At 45.7% G+C, this 22,752-nt stretch overlaps 1 protein-coding gene across 3 annotated transcripts in view; it reads left to right on the top strand.

Moving 5' to 3' along the window:
* The first annotated feature begins 3,415 nt into the window (after window positions 1–3,415).
* Window positions 3,416–22,752, top strand: part of LOC135916227 (uncharacterized) — a 29,015-nt gene continuing 9,678 nt past the window's right edge. Inside the window, exons 1-5 of one of the 3 annotated variants that reach the window (XM_065449524.1) lie at window positions 3,416–3,910; window positions 12,921–13,114; window positions 14,819–15,042; window positions 20,066–20,322; window positions 22,257–22,553. In XM_065449524.1, coding sequence (XP_065305596.1) covers window positions 3,764–3,910; window positions 12,921–13,114; window positions 14,819–15,042; window positions 20,066–20,322; window positions 22,257–22,553 — 1,119 coding nt within the window. In that variant the 5' untranslated portion in view covers window positions 3,416–3,763. Of the gene's footprint in view, window positions 4,195–5,106; window positions 5,229–12,920; window positions 13,115–14,818; window positions 15,043–20,065; window positions 20,323–22,256; window positions 22,554–22,752 lie in introns of those variants that run through there. The other 2 variants (XM_065449525.1, XM_065449526.1) reach the window with 2 other exon arrangements.

Genomic DNA, 22,752 nt, shown 5'->3' with positions numbered 1-22,752 from the left:
AGAAACCTAAACTTTTTCGGTTTTCATTTGCAATAGACCCTTTTCACAATTCGCAAGTCTGCTTCTCTGCACTGCACTTTTTGCACTGCAAGGTGAACTGCTAGCTGTGTATGCCACAAATTTGTCGTCTGCGTATTATTTAATTGTGAGAGCTCCGTCCACATTTTTCCATATCGTAGTACAAGTAAACTGTGCATTCTTGCACATGCTGTTTGCAAAAAATCACTATGCCACCATTAGTTGGACAATGCAGAAAAAGCTAGCTTTACAGTTGTGAAAAAAGATCTATTAAGACATTGTATACTTCGTAGCATATTTAGGAAAATCTTAAGTTATTCTTTCTGGCAATGGCATACTTAAAATGGTACTTCTCAGTAGATGCTCTGGGCCTTTCTGCAGTCTCAAGCATGATCCTTCGATATGTGCGGTGCTCGCAATAATGAGGACTAAGAGAAGAAATTAACAAGGCATGTGCTGCTCTGGTTTTTGTGAGTGCTTACCAACTAGCTCTGTTTTGAGCTCTAGCGTGATGTTCACTAGGTAGCATATCAAAGGATCAAAGTCGAGGTGGGACCAACTGAAAAGGTGCACAGCTCACTTGCTCCTTGTCAGATATGTATATTAACCTCCTGAGACCCGAATACAGCTATGGGACAAGATCGCTCTTCAAGCTGGTTTTCATCATCTTCTGGTATGTTACGAACGTGTAGCACATTTTTTTTTATTTAAGTACCACGGTTAGATGCCAAAAGCTGCATCTCCATGTACGTGGAAGAAGTAGCAATCTCCTCATGTTTGTTTGCTGTGGTATAAACTGCATGTCATTTCTTAATTGCAGAGATGAGGATGAAATTGCATGTAGCACATTGCCATGTTGCTGCTACATCATGGAGTTTCAAGCAATCTCGATTCTAAGTGGGCTTTAAGGTTGCTTTCTGCCACCTATGACAACATGGAAGTCTAGATCAATTTTCAAATTTCTCAAAAGCGGATGACAAGAACATGAGTAAACCACTCGTGCACATCTTCACATGCACAGGACTTCATATCCAGAGTTAATATATTTAGTAATCGCCTCCGAATGAACTTTGAAAAAAGAAAATTTAAGGCATTGTGCTGTATACTGTAAACACAAGCTTAGGAGCAGGGATTCTGTGGAAAGAAATTTGCATTTTGGTTCACAGCTTCTTCGGCATGGCAACCTGCCATTCTCCTATCCCTCTTGCTTTTTGTAGGTTGCATTTTTGCTACGTTTCCCTGATGCTCCTGGCACGACTTATCAAAGTCGCTTTGAACCCACTTTGCGAGGTGTGTTTTTGCTGAAGCACTTGCTAATCCCTTTAACTGCCCCTTTTGTATCGAGAAATATTTGAAAGCTTAAATAAAATGCTATTTGCATGAGATGAAACAAAGGCATATCATTGGATATATATTCAAAGTGGCAAAGTACTGAATCCAGGTTAACTGCACTTGTCTGAAACAGGTGGGGAATAGCTTGGCATGAATAAACTAAACCATTTTATGATCATGAACCCTTTGACCACGAAGCCCTTGTGGCACTCATCCTAGCTGTTCGTCTCGATATTGATAAGACAGGCTGTACTGGTCTGAGCTGCACTTGCCAAGTTCGTTCATGCTGTGGATTTGAGTTCCAACACTTTAGTATCTTCCTCAATGCTTTCAATTAGTTTCGTTGTCATCTGCTCAGATAATTGCGGTTGAATGTTGTATTTGTACTGAGGGAAAGTCTCCCTTTCAGAGCCAATGTCTTTTATTAATATTTCGGGAGAATATGAGAAATAAGCCGCACTCGAATCAGGATATGATGTGCAAAAATTTGCTGGAATTAATAAAACTACTTTGTAAACTTTCTTGCGAAGTAACTTTGTAGTTAATGGGTTCAGGTGTAAATTCATTTTAAATGTGACCATAACGAAGTGGCTATACACTAGGGCCGTATTCTGGGTCAATCACGTTGAAGGATACTTTCACGTTTTGCGTGAATGTCCCAGTGCAACGTGTTGACGGTGTGGTGGGCACCCTGTCCACTGGCTTACCAAGTGAATGTGCTCTGAAAGTGGCATTTACAATAGCGATCAACTGAGCTCACAGCTCCTGAAGTTGAGTCGGTGCTTGAAATGCAAACCACCCCTGGCAGTGCTACTGACAAATACTTTGTAAGTTTATGCAGAATAGCCAAGAACACGCGCTGATGTTCAAGTGTAAATGTAGTGAGTTTCATTAAACTGGCATGGTCGCATCATGCCCAGTGGAATCTAGTCCTGGCCCGGATTTCAACTCTTCTGTCCAGTATAATCTGTTGGCATGATGTTAGCTTATGCTCAGAACAGCTTGCGACTCCCTGGGACATCCTTTCAATTTAACTTCTGTTATGTATCCAATATGACGTGCATTAAGTCGGGTTTCTTCTTACTTTCTTCCTTCCGGGTAGACGGTCGGGGGAGGGGCGCCCAGTTAAGGACATTTACGGACGTCGTATGGTGCCAAAGGTACGAGGAACTGAACGCGGCACGAAGCAGCCAATTCGGTAGCCGCGAGGTCGCTCGAAACGAGGAAGCGGCCAACGAGGAAGGTGTCGGAGAAGAGGAGGAGTGGGCAGCCGGCCGCGTCGTAGCGGCGGCGCGCGAAGGAGCGACGCGACAAAACGGACAAGCGCTGTTCTACAAGCGCGCGTCGTGTCGGGGAGGAGGCGAAAAGAAAGGGGGGGGGGCGGCACGCGAGTCAGCTGGCACGCGACCGGAGAGGCACCCAAACACGTGGGCGCCGCGGCGCGCGCCGGTAGGGAGCCAAGCTTGGCGGCGATCTGTTGCGCTTGCACACAGGCGTGCGCGTGGCTTCGGGGGCGCACCGACCCCCACGGAGGGAGGCCAGCCGTCGCGCTTGGGGCGAGCGCGGAACCGCTACTACTACCGGCGCCGCTTTGAAGGGAGACCCGACAAGAGGGGCAGGCGCATCGGCGCCGCCGGGCTACGCTAGCAACGCTACCACGCTACTAGAAACGCACGTCTGAGCGCGCGCGCGCGCGCTTCGCGCGCACTCCGCGCTTATCGCCTCCCAGCGGTGGCTGGACGCGTCAGAGCCGACGCACGATCGTCGCGGCAGCGGGCCGCACGCACGCTCCCCCCCCCCCCCCCCCCTCCGGAAACCCCCCCTTTGCGCCGCCGCTCCTCCGGTGTTGTGGTCGCGCAAATGGGAGGATCGGATCCCCTCCGAGGGATGCTGCACAGCCGGTCTTCAGCTGGGATGCCCGGGAGCGCTCGCACTGTGCGCTCCTCTCCCGCTTTCCCAGCAGCCCGTTTTGAAAGTTCGCGCGCGCGCTCTCCCCACCCCACTCCTCCACCGCACACCCGTCGCGCAGCCACACGGCAACGTAGGAACCCGCCACTAAATGCATGTGCGTCACAGATGACTATTTGAACGGAACCCGAAATGTTCGAGAGTTCAGTTAGGAACAACGAAATTTTCTGACATGTGCGCCGAGCATACGACGGTGTCTCAAGCTAGATCTCCGCAAAGCGACGGACTCGTTTTTCCCACGGTCGAGGATGTCACCCAGAGGTCTCTGACGAATTAATCGCAGTTTTAAGCCGCGTAGCTCGGGCACCAGCACGCACCTCGCTGGGAAAGCTGGGAGGCGTTTCTATTTCTTGTTTGTGTTCCGTCATCCCGAATGCAGTGCAGACATCATCGTATCTTTGACCGTTAGGGGGCCGTGTTGAACTTCTGAGGTGTAGAACGTGGGATGGGGCAGCGTTTAGAACAACATGTTTTAATTTGTTTCGTGACGGCCAGCGGCAGCTCTGTGGTGCTCCACCGTTGCTACGGAAGCCTAAGGATGCCTAGAGCGCGCAGGCAACTCTCTCTGCGGTACGCGGAGTTGTCCTACGAGGTAATTTGGAAGTATTTCGTGAGTGTCTCGTAGGTCACCTCGCCGTTTTCTCCGCTGAATACTATGCATTCCGGATATGATACTTTTTTGATCCAATGAGAATGCGCCATCGTACAATCTGGGTCCAATGGGAACCCTTCATCTTGCCGGTTGGCCAATGAGATGATAGACGCTTCGTGACAAGCCTGGATCTCAATATGGCGGCGGAGTCTGCCGCTCCGACGAGGGAAAGACAGGAGCGATGCGAAGTGTTCTCGATGGATGCAAAGGAGCTCCTGCCGGAGGTATGTTTACTTTTTGTCTCACGTGGCTGTGGCTCATAGTGAACCTGGCAGGCATCTTTGCTTGCCACGCGCTTAAATCGTCGTGTGTAGTTTAAATAGTTATTTATTTGTTATTGAAACAGTAGGCTTAATCATCAGCAGGCGCTGTTGTGGGGTTTAGACGCGGCCCGACAGGCCGGTCGCATCGCCTGCGTCATATCACGAACTTTCATTTTCGCTGCATCCGATCGTCCGAAATACAAGCGGACACTGCCTGTGCCGGCGATGCCTCGATTGCGACCCGGCAATGTTGCAGGAACTTGTTATAAGGCGACGATAGCTGGGCGTGACGATTTTTCTCGAGTGGTGCCGACATGTTCCTTGACAGCAAAGTTTAAATTTAGTTTTTGGCGTTTGGAGTCACTTTTGGTTGGTTGTGTACACCCGTGCCGAAATGTTACGCACTGTCCCACTCGAACTGCGTGATCCAAGCTAAAGCGCGGTTTTATAAAATGGTGTCCGCTCTTGTAGGACAATCGCTTTCCAGGTAGCTATGTCCATGTCCGCACTCGCGTGGCATCGTAACAAGTCCCGCGTGCATAGATAAGCGCTTGGTAACTACTAAATGAAAATTTAGTTGTCCCTCTTGTGCGCTAATAAGTTGCGCTTTAATTACCCGCTGGCAACAGCTATTTTACTTTTTACTCCTCTTTTATCCTGTGTGTTTTCTCTTCTGTTTACCTCATGGCGAGCGCCTCTGCAGTCGGCGCGGCAAAGCCTGTTTTATGACCCCATATCATAAATTATTGAACCTAGCACTAAATCTCTACCTTGGATTTGCAGTTATTCAAGACACCTTCCGAACCCCTCGTTCCGTTATTTGTTAGCGTCGCTGGTGCGTGATCGCCGCGCGGTGTTTTTCTTCCCGTTTCGCGATCGCCATCATGCACAAATTTTAATGGACGGTGTTGAATTACGATCTCCCTGCGTGGTATCGTGTGATACAGCGCTCGACGCTGTCGATAATGGAACATTCGCTGCCTCAGAAAAGCACGGTAATGTCAGCGCAGGCGACGGCGTTTTGCTTTTTTGGCTCTGCGATTCGGTGGAACAGAAATCGGAGTTGGCGTTTTTATCGTCTCGCAATGTCTGCCTGCCGCGGTGCGCGCGCTGGCTTCTGAAAAGGTCGCGAATAAGATGAGGGCCGACATATTTTGTTGTTAACAAATGTCGATTGTGTGACTTCTCTGTCATGAACGCTTGCTGCGAGGAACGCGCGAAACGATTTGCTGAATCGTGCCTATTGATCGCGCACCGTTCATAATTTCCTTTTCGCCACATTGCAGGCATGTCTGATTTAATATATTTTTTCCCCCCCGCGGACAAAATGTACCCGTACCGTGTTTCGCCTCGCGCGTGCATTTGGCTGGCATTCGTCGATTCAGCTTGGAACAACGTTTCACGTCTCGGATTAAAGACGTCAGGGGGTCCAGGTTTTTATGAGCTTTTCGTCGGTTACCTTGTCTCCTTGCCGGGTGACTACTATAATAGAAAAGTACTTTTTTGTTGTTGTTGCAACTGTTCTCGCGTTATACCAATTCTCAATAAATGTCAAGCACCCATCGAGCGATTGCCAGCTTTAATAGATCCCGTATGTTTGGTTCACTTACCTTTTCTAATTTCCATATTCCTTTTACAATATATATGTATATATAACATGCTCATTTTCGCAGATGGCTAATGAATGACTAGTGTTCATACAATGCAGATGCAGCCTAATTGTGTGTTTTATAACCTTAAAATTCTTTATTATCGTCATTATTTTATGCCCATCAACGTTTTCAAAAGATTCAACAAGCAGCCTTTCTGATCACTAGTAAATTTAGCTCTGCTGTGATACAATAATGGGGTGCTAGAAATGAGTCACTTTGATGGGTCTACTGGCTTTACTTGCTTGAAATTAGATGTTCTCATAGCCTGTGTACACAATTGACTTGCCACGGGGATTGCAGACAATGACCGTGCCTCTTCCACTGCAGCGGAAGCGTATGGCATGAATTTTGTTGATTACACAAGCTCCTTGGCAAGCATCAAGAAGCCATGTTTCGCTAGGCATTTCTGCAGTAACCCGTCTTGAGCTTCAGTCTGGTGCTAAATTTTATATTGACACGTTCTTTACAAATGTGCATGTTCTGCACAAATGATGACTTGCTTTTATTCTGTCACAAGTAGTCATACTGTACTTGTTGTGAGTTGGGAACAACGCCTGCACCCAAACAGAAAGTGACCCAACCCGCATAGTTCTCCCTGGATTCATGCCATGTTTTTTCACTTGCCTGCTCAAAGAGGAAGGCAGTTCAGAATTTGTCAGAGAGCCCACAGATCAGCTGTTTTCAGCGCTGCCATTCATACTGCATTTGGCGCTTGAGCATTTGGCTTTTGCTTGGTTGACAATGGCGCTGTTGATATCTTGAATTTCATTCTTACTTGGTTCTGGTTGTATCTTTTGTGAGATTGTTTTAAAGTAGTCTCACACTGTTTGCTCTTAAGTTCACAGGCTTCATAGCAAGAAGTGAGAAAATGGGTTCTTGAGCAAAAAAGTTTCTTTGGTTCTTTGACATGCTTCCAAGGCCTGAAGGCATCACATGAAAGAGTGCAAAAGGGCACTACAGTATCCTACAATAAAGGCAAAAGAGGTTCTTTGATTATTGATGTGTTTATATTCTCAGCCTCTCTTATATGATGTCCTTTGAATAGGAAGGGTAACTAACTGTCTTGCATCACATGGCAGCTTGTAAAATTCTTGGTATTGTAAAGGTAAAGCTTTGAATTTGTGTGCCTGTATGGATACATTTGCCGGGATTTCTTGGTTCGGTCAGCTTCAGTGGAAGCTCCCTCTGTGGACTTCACTTTCTAGACGATAGGTGACGATGCGCTCACATTTTTAACATGACTTTGCATTGTGTCGGAGTTCAGAGCTTTCTCTCGCCCAAGTATTCCATCCCGATGGAGGGGCCAAGAACTGGCATGTTGCAAAGTTGCGACAACAGGCCAGAAGGGGTTGTTAATGTTGAAAGCTGCAGCATTGGTTCTTGTATAAAATTGAAGCAATGAGGGAGGCGAATTTCTTAACAAGTGTTGCCCAATACAGTATACTGCAGTAGACTATTTTTACAAATTGTAAGTGATGCCAGGAGTTCTTGCATTTACAGAATCCACTATAGGAAAGAAAAAGAAACCTGTTAGGATCCAGTGACACTTTCACTTAATTACTGTGAACATCATGTGCGAGGTGTTTTCTTGGAGCTCTTTTCCTTTGCCAATCCACGTCTTTTCAAGATGCTGCACCATTTTTTGCCTGACATTTCGAAAAACATGTAACCAATCCTGAGCTACTTGTTCTTACGGCTTATTGCCTTTTTGGCTTTGGTCAGTTGAGGTGTTGGCTGTGGCTCTCCATTCGCCTGTTGCCAAGAATGCTTCCGTGCATATACTTCAATAGCAAAAGCTGGTACGAAGTTGTCTTTTCCCTTTAGTTACTCATCTCAGTCCTCACACCCACCATTCCAGTGCCCTTTCCTTCCCATTCTGCGCCATTCTATGCAGCTCAAGGAATCTGCCGAGATGGTAACAGACACTTTCACTTAGTATCCCAGCTTGTAACAGTTGATCGCAGCGGAAGGTGCACGTCGAGTAGTGGTTACAGTGCATGGCTTGGAGGATGCATAAGCTCTCGTTCAGTTCCCTTACGTTACCGTGCAATTCTTTATGTTGGATGATCATTGTTGGAAATTCATGCGAACTGAATGGTACATGCAGCCCATTCATTAGCTCATAGCTGCTGTTTGCAAAAAATGAAGGCTGTCTGTTTATTTGCATTTGGAAAAAAATTGCCTTAGCTGGCTGGAGATGTTCTCGACTCTGTGACACCTTTTAGCTGTCCATCCATTGCACAAACATTCTTTGATGCACAAACCTTGCATTAAAGAAAACCAGGCGGTCAAAATTAACATGGAGCCCTCCATTACGGCATCTCTCATAACCCACTAGTTCAAGGATTTTAAACCCATACTTTGTTTCAATTTTTTTAGCTGTCAGTTGGTCTACTTCAACAGCGTGTGGAGCGAAGATCTTGTCTTACACGACTTGTATAACTAAGAGCATGTTCCTTGCAAGATGCTTCATAAATACGTACGGAGAGCGATATGGTGACATTAAAAGAGGAGTGTTGTGCCAGAGGCTCCTGCTCCAACCAAGCAGATGTGGCGTTCCCACATTTGGTTGCGCAGGCATGTGTTTCTATGATTTATCGGCAATGCACTGTCCTGCAGCTCGATTTGGTGAATGCTTTCTCCATTTATTTGTAAAAGATTTCACAGACTTAATTAGAGCTGTTTTATTGCAAGGCACCCAGCAGTGGCTGCTAAGCACTGATCTCTTTTTAAAGGAACACTTAATACAAGATGTGAAGCTAGATTGGCCAGTCATGCTTGACGTTCAAGCCTTGAAGTGAGGGCAAGCTTGCTGTGCCAAAATGGACTTGAGAAAAGAAAGCTGCTGACGCCATATTGGGAATTTCAGCACCAGCTGCCTTGAATGCAATTGTATTTTGACAGTGTGTGTCGGAGGCTAGGACTAATTTGTTTTTTAATAGAATAATGAGTTTTTAGTTCATTAGAAAATGTATGAGGACAGACCCTGGAAATGTTGATTAGGCTTTTCCTATGCACAAAGAATTCAAATGTTCAGAATTGCGCAGTCTGGGATGTCATTGATTTCAGTGCCAGGGTTAGAGCATAAGTTAAAGTGATGCTTGGTTTTTGTTTTCTCTGCTAGTAACCATTCCTCCCTCCCCGTCGAAACCAGATGATAAGGTACTGGGAAAATAATCCACTATCTAAAACTGTTTCAGCTTTGTTCTGTTGTGTTCTTTCACCATCATATATCCGTACATGCGCAGTTGCACTGAACACATGTAAAGTATAATTCTAAAGTTTAGATGACTTCAAGAAATGCTTTCTTTTGACATCTGGCTCCAAAACTGTATTGCCCTGTCACATTATTCTTTTTTCAATGCTCATTGAACCTAATTCTAATTGAAGTGTTGACTGCATTTGATTGTGCACCAGCGTTGCGTGTGTCAGGTAGTGGCTTGCCCATCCAAGTTGGTCACATTTGATGTAGTCTACATATCTGTGTTATTAAACATACCCTTCCGAGAACTGCTGTGCATTAAACTACACATTACCTTGAGTCGCCCTTGACATGATAGTAGATGCAGGCGGAACTATATAAAAGCGGCTTAATCATATTCTGTATGCCGACTTTAGAGAAAAGTGACACCAATTTGACATAGACCATTGTGACGTCACATGTGACAAAAAGCAACCATGAAGTGCATTTCGAATAGTGCGAAATGACACGAAAATCCAGAATGCAGTGTCGCCATGGCAACCTGCCATTCAGTGTTACATCTTCATTTCTCTGTTTATGCAAAGAAAAGCAGCTTTTAACCATATCAAAAACATAAGGAAATGGCTACTTTGTTTACATGCACGGAGGCGCTGCTTCTGGCATCTAACAGTGGCATTCTTTCCCACATTTGTAACACATACCTGTCAGTAGTAAGAACTGAATTGAAAAGCGATAATGTCCCTGAACTGTCTTAAGGCCTCAGCAGGATATATGAACTCAAAAACTAACTCATTACCTGACTTAATTGGATTAGTCCATTTCAATGCTTGTTTAACCTTGTGGATGGAATGTTCAAGCCAGAGAGTGTTCGTGTGGTCAGAAACATATGTGATTACGTGATTCAAAAAAGCAACAGATGATTCCTTCAGCGTCACAAGCAGTTTCTTAGGGTGCACCTTTTCATGCTTGGCATGTGATCTCACTGTGATGAATTGCTTCAGTGGAAGACAGATTCACGCGTCTTAGCTAGCACGACACTGAGATACAATTTGCTCTCAGCAATCTGTGGCAATTAATCACTCCCCAGAAAACTTGCTTCTGATAGGAAATTTTCTGAATGCTCAGAAGCTTTGTCCGCTGTCAAGGTCCGGACAAGCAAGCTTACAGTGGGTGTTGCTGTCCAAATCTCATGTAGATTTAGTTAGCACTACACATACTCTGTACAGTTTTGTTTTAAAAGAGCGGTGAATTGGACTGGTTGGTGGCTGTTCATAGTTTATTTTTTCGCTGTGTACTTAATGACGAGGACGGAAACAAAGACGACGACAACGAATGGTGCGCAACCATCTGCAGTTGTCTTTGTTCCCGTCTTTGTCATTAAGTACGCAGTGCAAGAAGAAAGTGTGAAGCTTTGTTTTCTTTGATGAAAACTGCGTAATGGAACTGATTAGTAGTGGAACTTGAAAAAAGATGCAACTTCTCTAAGGAAACGTGGTGCAAGCACACAACAGAATTCAAACTTTGAGAATAACAGGATGAGCTGCAATGTGCTTTCACAGTAAAAAAATACGTTCTATGCATGATTTTTATGTTTGAATGGTTGCAGCATGAGAGATTTCTATGAAAATAATATTAGTGCTTAGAGCCTATGAGCACAGAGGTATAAAGGGAAGGAGAGAGATGCACAGGAAGAGCTCCCATCGCGCAAAGGAGAGGTAGTATGTTGTGCTATCAAAGCTTTTCTCATAAGCCCGCAAACAGCAAAAAAAGAAAGTAGCGTGCTAGCATAGTTGTAGATCTGTAGTGTGCTTATTGGTATGCCATCGTGGAATACTAGTGTATGCAAGACGAGGGCGCACGAGAAGTATGAACAGACATAGCGCTGTGTCTCTGTGTTCACACGCTCTTCTCGTGGCCTTGTTTTGCTCTGCACTGGTATTCTAAGATAACATAGTCCAGATCACACACCTGTAAAAATTAGTGTACAGAGAGCTTTATTTGTTTATCATTTTTTTCCCACTTACTTGGCGATAGTTTGTGATTTTCCAGTTAGTCAAGTGCACTGTAGGTGAGCAGACAAAAAGACGAATTTTGCTGTAGGGAAATGCAGCATACACTTCTCCGAACTGTTTCTACTGTTGAGCACTAGGTCATGGGGTTGATCCCTGGCTGCACCTGATGCATTCCAATCGCAGTGGAATGCAAAATCTATCAAGCTTGGGTACATATTGGAGTAAAAAAAAAGGCCAGCTAGTCAAAATTATTTCATCCCTTCTGCTGGTGTATCAGCATGAATACAACGTCAGTCTGGAGCACTAGCCACCAGTCAATCTGGAGCAGCCCTCTGAACCCTTGAGTTAGCGCCTAGATTTTACAAATCAATACCAGCATTCTGTTGAAAACGCAAGTTTTCCATGTTGAATTGCCTTGGGAGTTGCCACGGGTTGCGGGTTCTGCAAATGGTGTCAAATTTCCACGGAGTTCACTTTTATTTATGGTTATTTCATGGCACCATATGAGTTCAGTGTCACTACAGTTGTCATTTGGGGTGTGTAAAACTGCTAGTCGTGACCTACACTGTCAGAAAATAGTCACTGCACATGAAAATGTACTTTTGTTGACTGTTGTTTGTGAATATTTCTACCGAGATTGCTTTTTATTAGGGGTGGGCAAGCATTCGAAAAGGAACTATTTGGTATGTTTGAATATTCTAAACTAACCAAGTATTTCACAACGACCGAATGTAAATTATCAGTAGTGAGAGAACATACATTAGTGAAGCAGTGTTGAAACAAAACTCGTAATGCAAACTTTGCTTTCAGTTTTGCAGTGGAAGCCTGTATGATAACCTGTTAATTTCTTGCAGTTTGTCATTTAGCGTTTTCGGCGGTCATGTAGCAGTTTTATCATATATGCCACAACCTAGTGTGATGTTTTCCTTGTAGTTGGCCCTTTCACATGGGTCAGCAGCTCACTAGTCCTTCGGAACCTTCTTTTCTTTCTTTTCCCACAACTTTTTATCTTTTTTTGGCTACCACTTCTTTGTCGTTTTTGGAAAGCTAGTCATACAGCAGCCATTCCTTCTTCGAAAGCTTGTGTGCAACCAGGCTCTAAAGTTATTGAGGCTCTAAAGTTATTGAGTCGCTATTTGTGCAGTTTTTCTTTTAAGGACCATTAAGTAGTCATTTTGTGTTTAAAATTCATTCTTTGTCTCTGATGGTTACGTGTGTTTTTTCACTAAGCACAAGCATGGTACCTAATTATACCGAAATAAATATTACTTTCGTATATATATGCTTGCTGGCCTCTACTTTTTACGGTTTTTGAGGCATCTTATCAACTCAATTTCATTACGGTGGTTGCCTGGGGTGTTAAAGATTGCTAATCAAGAGCTACAAGCTGGTAAAGTGCAGTCATTGTGCATGAAATGCGCTATCGCAGATCAGCGCTCGTATATGAAGCACTAAAACTGGACAAATTTGTCCTTTCAGCAGATGGAAGTGATGCAGGGTGCCCTTCAAGTTATGGTGGTATCCAAGTCCTGACAGCAGAGCAAGAGGGAGTGGTTTGCAGCAGAGTGCTTTGATGCGAAATGGCCAGATAAAGGAACATGAGAAGCTGGAGCAGATCAACCAGCAGAATTCACCATTAGTATCGTCTCACTGCTGTTGTCATGTCATTAACCCCACACAATTAGCCTACGCCGAAATTTGGGCAGAGGTGTTTCGTGTGTAACGTAGGCTTTCATTGGGGTTAGGCTTAGGGCCAAGTTAACCTGTACATGTTTGCCGTTGCAACCCATTTAGCCCTTTTCGGCCTATTGTTCAATGCAGAGGCAGTGGGAACAGCCAGAAGGTGGGAGGCCATGCGCTGCTTTTCAACAGTTCGTGAGGGACGTCGAGGACCAAGATGGCCTCGCAGCGACCGACCCCGGCCAACGTGCGCTCACGTTGACATCGTGCTGGGTGTCGCTGAGGACGTGGCGCGAGGCTTTACCTCTCCAGGACGCTGCTCGGATGCTGTCAGTGTGAGTGATTCTTGGGTCATGTTTTTTGTTTGCAGTTCTAATCTCCCTTATGGGTGGAGGAGTTCCAGAAACCTCCGCCAATTGATAATAGGTTTATTGGCAGCGTGTTCCTTCAAGGACGCTACGAGTAGTAACGGCGAGGCAGTGTGAGGCACTATCTCTTAAAGACACCAGTGACAAGCAGGGCGAGCTGAGTGTTAGCAGTGCTGCTGAACAGGTGTGGCGCATCTTCTTCACAATTCTATTATGGTAGAGAACTAGAGGCTAGTTGGTCTCGCAGACAGACCTCACGCTCATGTGTCTTCTGCTGTCGTCACGGCCGTGCAACCTCTGCAAATGATTAAACATGTGGTCTCATGTGCATTGACCTACGATTTGCCTGTGGACTGTAGCAGATGACACGCGAGCATGATCAGGAACTGCATCTGTTAAACCTACAAACTACGAAATTGCTCTAGTTGCTCCTCAGAGTGTCCTGCTTGTACAAAGCGAAACACACTTCCCTGTTCACGGTCACAAGGCTTGCGACTGTACTTGGTGAAATGCAAAAGGAAGTGGCCCTGTACTTTGTTTTATACATAGCAGGCAACACTATGAATGAAGGCCAAGAGAGACTTCTCTCACTGCTTGCATTCAGGACCAAAAAATAGTGTGTCATATGAAGGAAAGCTGTAGGTATACGTTGTATAATTCAGTGTGAAATTAGGTTACAATTAATGGAAGGCGCTGTAGCAGGATACAGTTATTGGAAGGCGCTGTAGATGTAAACATATTTACCACTGAACAGGCAGAGTGACATGTACCTGCCACAAGCAGCCACAGGGTAACGTGCGCTTGTGTGCAAAACATAGTGTGTACCGTGCTGGAAGCACGGAGGTGCACAAATGTGTGATTTGATGTAGCCTTACATCTACAAGTTGTAGTTGTAATGTATGAAGTAATTATGTTGTAGAAAGCGTGGTAGATTGGAAACAACTGTGCTGCGAAACATGTGAAGTCGAACTTTGCACTTCTCGGAATCTTCGAGTTAAAAGGGCAAATTAGACGAGGTGGTGTGCATTCATATTACATGTGTGACGCAAACAGTGTTGTACATTAGTATGAAGTCTACGCGGTCACTAGAAATGACCCCGGAATGTGCGGTGACACATGCATAAATGGCGGGCGCTACTTCAGCGCCGAGGTCAGATGTGATCAATGCCAGCTGTGCTTACTGCTACGGTTGTTACTTCAGTGTTCTCTTGCTGTTGTCCGCGGGTTTGCCTAGTAGAGTGCAAGATTAATTATTCACTATTTCTGATAGTGGCGTCTTCATTGTCACCACACCGTGATAATATCAATATCGCATTTCACTTACGTAAAATGTACAGTCAGGACAGATTTGCAGGGGATAGTCTTAGACATAAAAAAAGTGGATAGACATTTCTCCTGCGCATGTCTGTCTATGCTTAGTGGCAAGACAGAAACAGCTTACTCTTTAGTTCTTCCGTCCTGTCAGTTTCAAACAAGAGTATATGAGCATAGTGCCAGGTAGCACACTAGTTTAGCCGACATTCTGTTGGTCATGTGCATGTTGCTGCAGACATTGCAATTGACTAGTCCAACCTCCTCTTCTGTTGCTAACCTGCATACTTTTTGCTTGCAAGTGGGATGTGCGAGAATGTTTCAATATTGGCATCTTTTTTTATTCTTTCTTCCCCCCAGGGAGACAATGCGTTTTATAAACGGGCCGTCCAACAAAAACACGCCACTGGTGTCGAAAACCCAGCTGCGCTTCGCCATCACCGAATGCAAGACACAGCTTTCTGCGACATTGGCACCGTTTCTCACCGTGTGTGAATTTCTGGAAAGGACATCCCAGCGCCGAGGTGGTGACCCACTCATGCGGAGACTCCTGGATGCCACTGCTTCGAAGCCACTTCCTGAAGGTGGGTCTTTTCAATGTAGGGTGAGGGCCGCTTCAGGCTACAGGAAAAGTATTGAAGGAGAATGTGGGTGGGGCATCTCCATTGAAATACCCTCGCTTTATTTTATTCCAAATTGCCTTTCTCCTGCCAACTCTCTCTCTCTCTTGCTCTCCTTGTTACAAATTGCAGATAAGGGTTGGGTGCGGGAGTTATACACACTCCTAACTTTCAGGAATATTATGATGACAATGCTTACAGGTGTCATTCGTGTTTACTCACATAATGAATGCCTTTATCTGTTTTCATTTTCTTCTTTTTCAAACAAACCGTCAGCATGAAAGTGGTCTTGTTGATATGCCACGTCACTTCTTGGGAAGTTCAGCTGTTGTATTCCCTAAATTTGGTACTAAGTCTTTCTCCCCCCTTCTTTCACCAGCCATGTGCTTCTCTTACAGCCACAACTCTGTCATGCATGTACAACCTGTCCTCTTCCTACATGTGCATGTCATTACTGTCACATCATGTGGACACGTTGATACTTCACATACCTCTAAATGTAATCTAAATCCTTTCTTAGTGATAAAGGCTGTGCAATCCATCTACCTAGCTTAACTTGATATTTCTCTTTGTGCCCCCTTTGAGTCCTTTGGTCGGTTAGAAAGAAAACGGTGCATACTAATCTGTCTCTCATTTTTTTTTGTCCTGTTACCTTATAAACCTGATATAGGTCGACCCCCTTACCTTGAAGTAAAACATGATTTTTCTTAATATTTTATTTTCTCTTCACCATATCACTGAAATCTGTTTATTTTCACTATGGCATCGCCGATTTGTTGTCAGAGCTGCAATCTCAATGATCAGAACTTGCCAAAGTATCGTCGAAGACGATTGTTTGTAGCTAGCTGCCTCCCATGGTGCAAAGTACTCAAGCGACCGCTTATAACATGTACAGTCGAAACCTGCAATAATGAAATCCCACCACAACGAAATTCTCGTCACAACGAAATATTTTTGTATCTCTGCCGAATGTCCATAGGATTCAATGCATTTCGTACCTCTCGTCAATAAAATGTTACGGTACTACAATCCCACTTCAACGAAATTTGCGAGAACGTAACCCGCATATTACCTACTCGTGCAACACTAGCAGCTCCAAAATGCTCAAATGGAGTTACTTTGCGCTAAAATTGCATAAAATACCGCCACATTACATTTGTGTGGGTGGCACCATTTTTGTTTGCAAAAACAACGAAGTGCCGAAAGTGATTGCGTGTGCCAGAAACATGTAATGGCTGCCATCTTATTTGTTGATTGCCCGTTTCAAGCGGTATGCATGTTAATATTGGCATGTGATGACAGTTTTAACGTGTCTGCGTTAAGGGCCCCATGTCGCAGAAAATTTGGTGTCGGCGTCTTGTGTCGACTGTCTGAGTGAAAAGGATCATTGCAAACCACGCATGCGCAACCACACAGGCCCCCCGTGTATCACAAAGACATTACTGAACTAATTCAATTTCTGAAAGTACAATGTGTCAAAAAGAATATTAAAGTACAACTTAAACACAACCTACAGACATGGTTGCGACAGACTTGACTATACGAGAAAACATAATTTTGTTACACAGGAACTCGAACATAGACCCTTTTAAACGTTTCTGCCATTCATAGGGCAGCGTGCGGAGCTCGGTTTCTTGCAACAGCATCATCCAGTTGGCGCTTACCTCCGTGCATTCGCGGTCCATGCAAGAGGTCGCGGCGTTTCTACCCGAAAGCTCGCCTTCGTGCATAGCGTTTGCTGCCAGCATTTCCCGGTAAACATTACAGTTACATAAGCTGCAGTCGCCGGGAAGCGTGAGAAGCAGTCGAGGATCTTGGAATGCTATTGCATTCCACTTTAAAAGCGAAGCTGAAGCGTCCTCCAAATTTTTTGCACACCTTGTGCAAGTAATGTGCGCCTTCGTGAGAAAAATGCAGCGTAATCAAGGTAATCCACATCCCATGAACGTGGAATTGTTTGCGACACTTAAGATGGAAACCGCAGCATGGAGTGCGATGCATCAGGCCGTGATTGAACGATCGTCCGGGAATATGCATCCCTTGCTTCAAGAACGCTGGTTTTGGAGCCACCTGACAGGCATTGAGTGCAGATTTGGCGGCAGACATACAGTCGCCGACCGTTTATTCGGACCTCACGGGGACTGCGGAAATGTCCGAATAAACAGGCGTCCGAAAAAGCAGATTAAGAAAAAAAAAAATGAAATCCTTTATTTCCACGCACTTATTCGGGCTCGGCAGTAGGCTTCAAGAAATCGTGAATGCGCCATTGCACGCTGTTCTGTTTACATGCAATCAGATATGCCTTAATCTCGGAGAGGGTCGTACGGTCACTATAGTGGCTGAAAGCACAGTCACTACTTGTACACGCTCCGCATGCGACGGCAGCGTAGCACATAGTGCGTCATCTTCTGACTCAAGAGTCATCGTCCGGTGGTGCAGCAGAAACCTGACGAATGATCTTGCCGTCATCGAGTTCTGCGCATGTCAATACATCAGTGTGAGCACCTGTGAAACTGTCAAATGAGACGGTGTCCGGAACCACTGCACAGGTCTCGGCAGAACATTTTCGGCGTCAGTAGCATGCACATCGGTAGACGACAAATCCTAACCTCCCGGCACCCGCTTGCCGGCATTCTCCAGCGCAGTCTGCGCGAGCACTGTTGGCGCCATTAGAGGCTTGACGCGATGTTTCCGTATGCCGCGTTGGATCACCGAAACCTCGACACAGCACACAAAGCAAACACCACCGTGCCAACACCAGTCACACAAACGAAAAAAACGTGGCCTGCTCGCAGCGTCGTGCACGAAGAAACAAATCAGCTGCTGGATTGTCTTGACATGGCTTACAAAGCTGAAACCGGAACTGCTGCAGAGCCACTCTATCGAACCAGGCAGAAACGATGATGATGAGCGGGGATTTCCAGTAGTGCCACTTCGTGGGGCAGCAAGGAAGCTCCGTTCAAAACAAAAATGGCGTTCAGCAAGTCGAACTATACACCACTCAGAGTCGGTGCATGGTGCTTTGACCGAGTTGGTCCAAGGAGTGTCCGAAAAATCAGACGAGAGGTTGCAAGGCGTCCGAACTTTCGGCAGTTGTTATACGTTTTGGTCTATGGGGAGATTGGCGGTGCCGTGAAGCTGACCGAATAATCGGGCATGTCCGAATTTTCGGAGTCCGGAAAATCGGTCGGCGACTAGTCTCGATAGTCTCGAACGATTGCCTTCGGGTGTACGAGTTGTGATCACTTTCGTGCATGGTACTGGACGCGTTGGTGCCTATGGGCGACAGTGTGTGCCGGAGAAATGCTGTTGCATGAATAGAGTGCTGCTGCTCTGCGTCCCATGCCGAATTGTGCAAAACCTCGGGAAATGGATCGTATCTCTGAAAGCAATTGACCGAGGATACTGCTCCACGGCAGTGCTGCCACTGCTGATAGACGCATGCAGCTTACTTTGTACTGTTTGCAGTGCGATTCTATATCCTCGAGCAAAGCTTGCCAAAGTAGGCTAGCAGAATTTTGACAGCAAAGTTTCGTTCTGTGGTGTATTACCTGTCTGTGCTGTCTCATTTCACAACAACGAAATTTTCGTGAACGCGAATTTTTTCGCGTTCCCCGCTGATTTCATTATTGTGAGGTTCAACTGTATCTGGGTTGCATGCCATGTTGTCAAGCGACTTGCATTCTGTCAAAGACACCTATATGAGACTAAGGGTGCCTTTAGCCTGCTTATTTTTTGAAGAAAGTACACTCGAACCTTGTTATAACAAAGTTGAAGGGGGAGTCGAAATTAGTTATTTATATCCGTTGCTTCACTATATCCATTATTGTCATTTACTGCCTTATATGTGCACAATTATAAACAGGGAAATAAGAAGAGGGCTTTGCCACCTGCAGAACCGCTACACAGCCACACATGTGGTGAAATTTTAATACGACAAAAGAATCTTCGGCATGTACAACACACAACTTGGCAACTGACGTTTGTGCGACTGGTGTTGGCCTGACAGTGTGGTGATGTTTGCTTTGTGTGCTGTGTTGAGGTAGCGGTGATGAAACGTAGCATACGGAAACATCGCGTCAAGTGTCTAATGGTGCCGACAGTGCCCGCGCAGACTGCACTGGGGAATGCCGGCAAGCGGGTGCCGGGAGGGCTAGGATTTTTCGCCTTCCGATGTGCTCCCTAATGACGCCGAAAATGTTCTGCCAAGACCTGCACAATGGTTGCATTGCGGTTACGGACATCGTCTCATTTGACAGTTTCACAGGTGCAAACACTTCTGTACTGACCTGCGCAGAACTCGACGATGGCGAGATCATTCGTCAGGTTTCTGCTGCATCGCCGAACGATGACTCCGAGTTGGAAGATGACGCACTATGTGCTACGCTGCCGTTGCATGCGGAGCATGTACAAGCAGTGACTGTGCTTTCAGCCGCCTATACATGTAGTGACCGTATGACCCTCTCCGGGATTCAGGCCTATCTGATTGCGCGTAAACGGAACAGCGTGCAACAGCACATTCACAATTTCTTCAAGCCTACTGCCGAACCCAAATAAGTGTGTGGAAATAAAGGATTTTTTTTTTTCTTAATCTGCTTTTTCGGACACCTGTTTATTCGGACATTTTCGCAGACCCCGTGAGGTCTGAATAAATGGTTGGCTACTTTACTCGGACTGCAATGGTCGGGTAGCTTTTGGTTTTGGAGATGAATTTAGTTTCTTGTATCCATTGGCCGGACAATTTCACTTCGTTAAAATAAGGTTTTGAATGCATGGATCTCTATACAGATTTCAAGGGGAATTTCATTTTTTGTTACATCCACTATTTTGTGATATCATATTTTGTTATAATGAGGTTCCAGTGTATCTCGACTAATATTCTCTTTTATATGACAGTCTGCACTGCTTTCTCTTTAACTGCTGTGTGCTAACTACAAGCTCTCTGTTTAACGTTGCTCTCTTTTTCTTTTACTTCTCTCTTGATCAGCCTTGAAAGCCTGTGACTCCGAAGATCTTCTGTGCCGTCTGGAGTGCTTGCGGTTCTGGCAGAAGTATGACGTGGTCGAGAGGATCTGCCGAGAACGGCTGTCTATCCTCGCGCAGCAGGAGCAGGAGCAGCGCAATGAAGAGCGGCGGCAGACGGGCATGGAAGTGGTGCGGGTGGGTGTTGGCGGGCAGGCCTTTCTCGAACACCTGCTCTGCGTCCTCTACCGGCAGCGAAGGATCGAAGAACTTTGCACCGAGGTGAGATGCTGTAGCCCAGTGCATGTGGGAGTGTGTGTGTGCATTTCAGGCTACAGCCTAGACCACTTATAATGTAAGTCAGCAGAGTCTAGAATGTCTGTATTATAAGTCGTACCACACTATACAACCACAACATTTATTAATGGCTGTGGGTGCAGGCAAAACATGTAGACTTAAGTGGTCCTGTGTGTTGGGGGAATCGAAGCATAGGACCTTAGGTCGTGCCCTTGCTTTTGTTAGAGAGGTCGTAACTCCATTTTCCAGTTGCCCATACAGCCACTGTGAAGCATTTCATTGACTCTTAACCAAACTGAAACCTGCCCTTGATATAGGCTCGTGCCCATGCACTTTAATCTGGCATAAGATCCACGTGCACAGGCTTCACCGTCAGCGGTGCATGTGAAGTGGGGTTTGTGGGCAATCGGCTGGCTAGTATCCGAACATGTATTGCACAATTTTGTATGCACGCATATGCTGGTAGGAACGGCAAAAGCTTCAGTGTGTACAACATTCCGAACTGATGAATTTGTGGAACACAGTTTAAAACTCACGGCGTCGCACAGTCAATAAGATTGCACGTCCAATATCTGCACTTTGTGATGATGCGCATTGTGCTGGGTGAATGCGAAATGCAATCGTGGCCTCGAGAGATTTTTCTACGGTGCTGCAGTTATAAAAAAATAACAAATTTATTTTGCCTTTGAAGTTAGTTTTTCCGGCCTGTCTGATAATTCTGACATGTTTGCGACCTCGTCTGTGTTTGAAAAGAATCGGTAGATTACAATTTACCTTCTGCACACAAACTGAAGAGCTACAACGCGCATGCGTTTGAGGTAGACCATGTGTCACTGGCATAGCCAACATAGTGCCGATGCTCCCTCTCTCTCTCGCACCGTACTATTCCACTGCATCGCCCTCGCCGCTGTCCCCTCGGCCGGCGTACCTCGTTCTCGAAGTGTGCTCGTTGTCTTGCTTGTCTGCAAGATATTCCAGCAACAGCATTATAACTGGTATTGTGTGTCGCTCAGCAGCACTTTGAGCGGTATGCGTATACATTGAGTTTGTATGGGAAGATAAATGGGAGTCAGGAAAGGCAGTGTTATATCCTTTCCTGCACTATAATCGGTTACATTATAAGTGGTCTGAGCTGTAACGGCCAACTTTCCCTAAATTGGTTATAGATAAGTAGTATGTATGGCTAAATTGGCTATACATAAGTAGTATGGGTATACAAAAGAGCAATCTTGGCAAAGCTGCAGGGCTGGTAATTGTCTGATTTTCTTTTTAGAGGCCATTAAATAGCACCTAAGTGGGCTACGCGCATGTACCTGGTGGTGAACGCTTATGATACAAAGCCTAGTGTATTGCCTCTGAGATTTTTTCTGTTTGAGAACGAAAAACAATCATTTTTGTGACCTTTTCACGACGCATCTTCTCTTATTTCACACATAAAGGTTTGCACGGAGGCTTATCTACATCTACGCTATCCAAAATTTGGCTTTTTATGAGGTCCAAAATTTAGTTGTAGTTGGTCTTCAAACATTTCAATGTAGGGGCTTTTTCAGAGGGGAAGCAACCCCAGCATTGAGTTCCTTTCTTGGATATTATAAAACAAACATAGCATTTTAATTTTTTGGTTGTGCAGAAATGAAAAACTGACACAGATAATGGCAAATGCTCTCCTGGTATGGTCATCATATTCCTATCTGACAAAAGGAATCCCAGAAGGAGTGTGGTGGGACCGAAATGTGAAAACATACTAGTCGGTTGACGCTGAAAGGGTTAAGACCAGTTTTATACCTGCCAGCTCTCCCGAAATTTCTGTAAAGTTTACGAATTCGGGCTCGTTTTACAACCTTATGACTGGTTAATTCAGTCCTATCAAAACATTATTCTATTTGTGAATAAGCTTGCGCCTGTTTGCCCCTTTTCAGACTTCGAGGTTCTCGTGCCACGAAGGGGTGCAGCTGGTGCGGGGTCTGGCACAACGGGCCAACGACCCCGAGCGTGCAGACGTGGCCGAAGCCCTCGCGCACGTGTTCCTGGTGCGAGACCTCCTGCTGGCGTCTCCGTTCTGCTGCACTCGCGAGCTCATGGTGCTCTGGTGCCAGTTACAGAGGATACAGGGCCATGCGGTGCCGCAGGTGGCACGGGCTGCATTACGTCTGCTGCTGCCCCATGCGTCCAACAGTGCGCAGTTCTACCTCTTCTGCGATGTCCTGTGGGAACATGTGAGTGGGATCTGGCCTTTGGTGGCGTACAGCGGAGAGGTTGAGGGTGACTTGCTTGCTCATGTGCACGGTGCGAAAGGCACTGAATGCTGCCTCAAGTGGCACCCGCTCGCCACCGATAACATGCAGGCATAGCATGGAGGAAAGGGGTGCGCAGGCAGTGTGATGGCATAGCCGGTGAAAGAGAGGGTCGCTCGCT

The sequence above is a fragment of the Dermacentor albipictus genome, chromosome 5 (genome assembly GCF_038994185.2).
Source record: "Dermacentor albipictus isolate Rhodes 1998 colony chromosome 5, USDA_Dalb.pri_finalv2, whole genome shotgun sequence".
Taxonomy (NCBI): Eukaryota; Metazoa; Arthropoda; class Arachnida; order Ixodida; family Ixodidae; genus Dermacentor; species Dermacentor albipictus.
The sequence above is the reverse complement of the archived record's forward strand: the minus strand, read 5'-3'. Positions and strand labels throughout refer to the sequence as shown.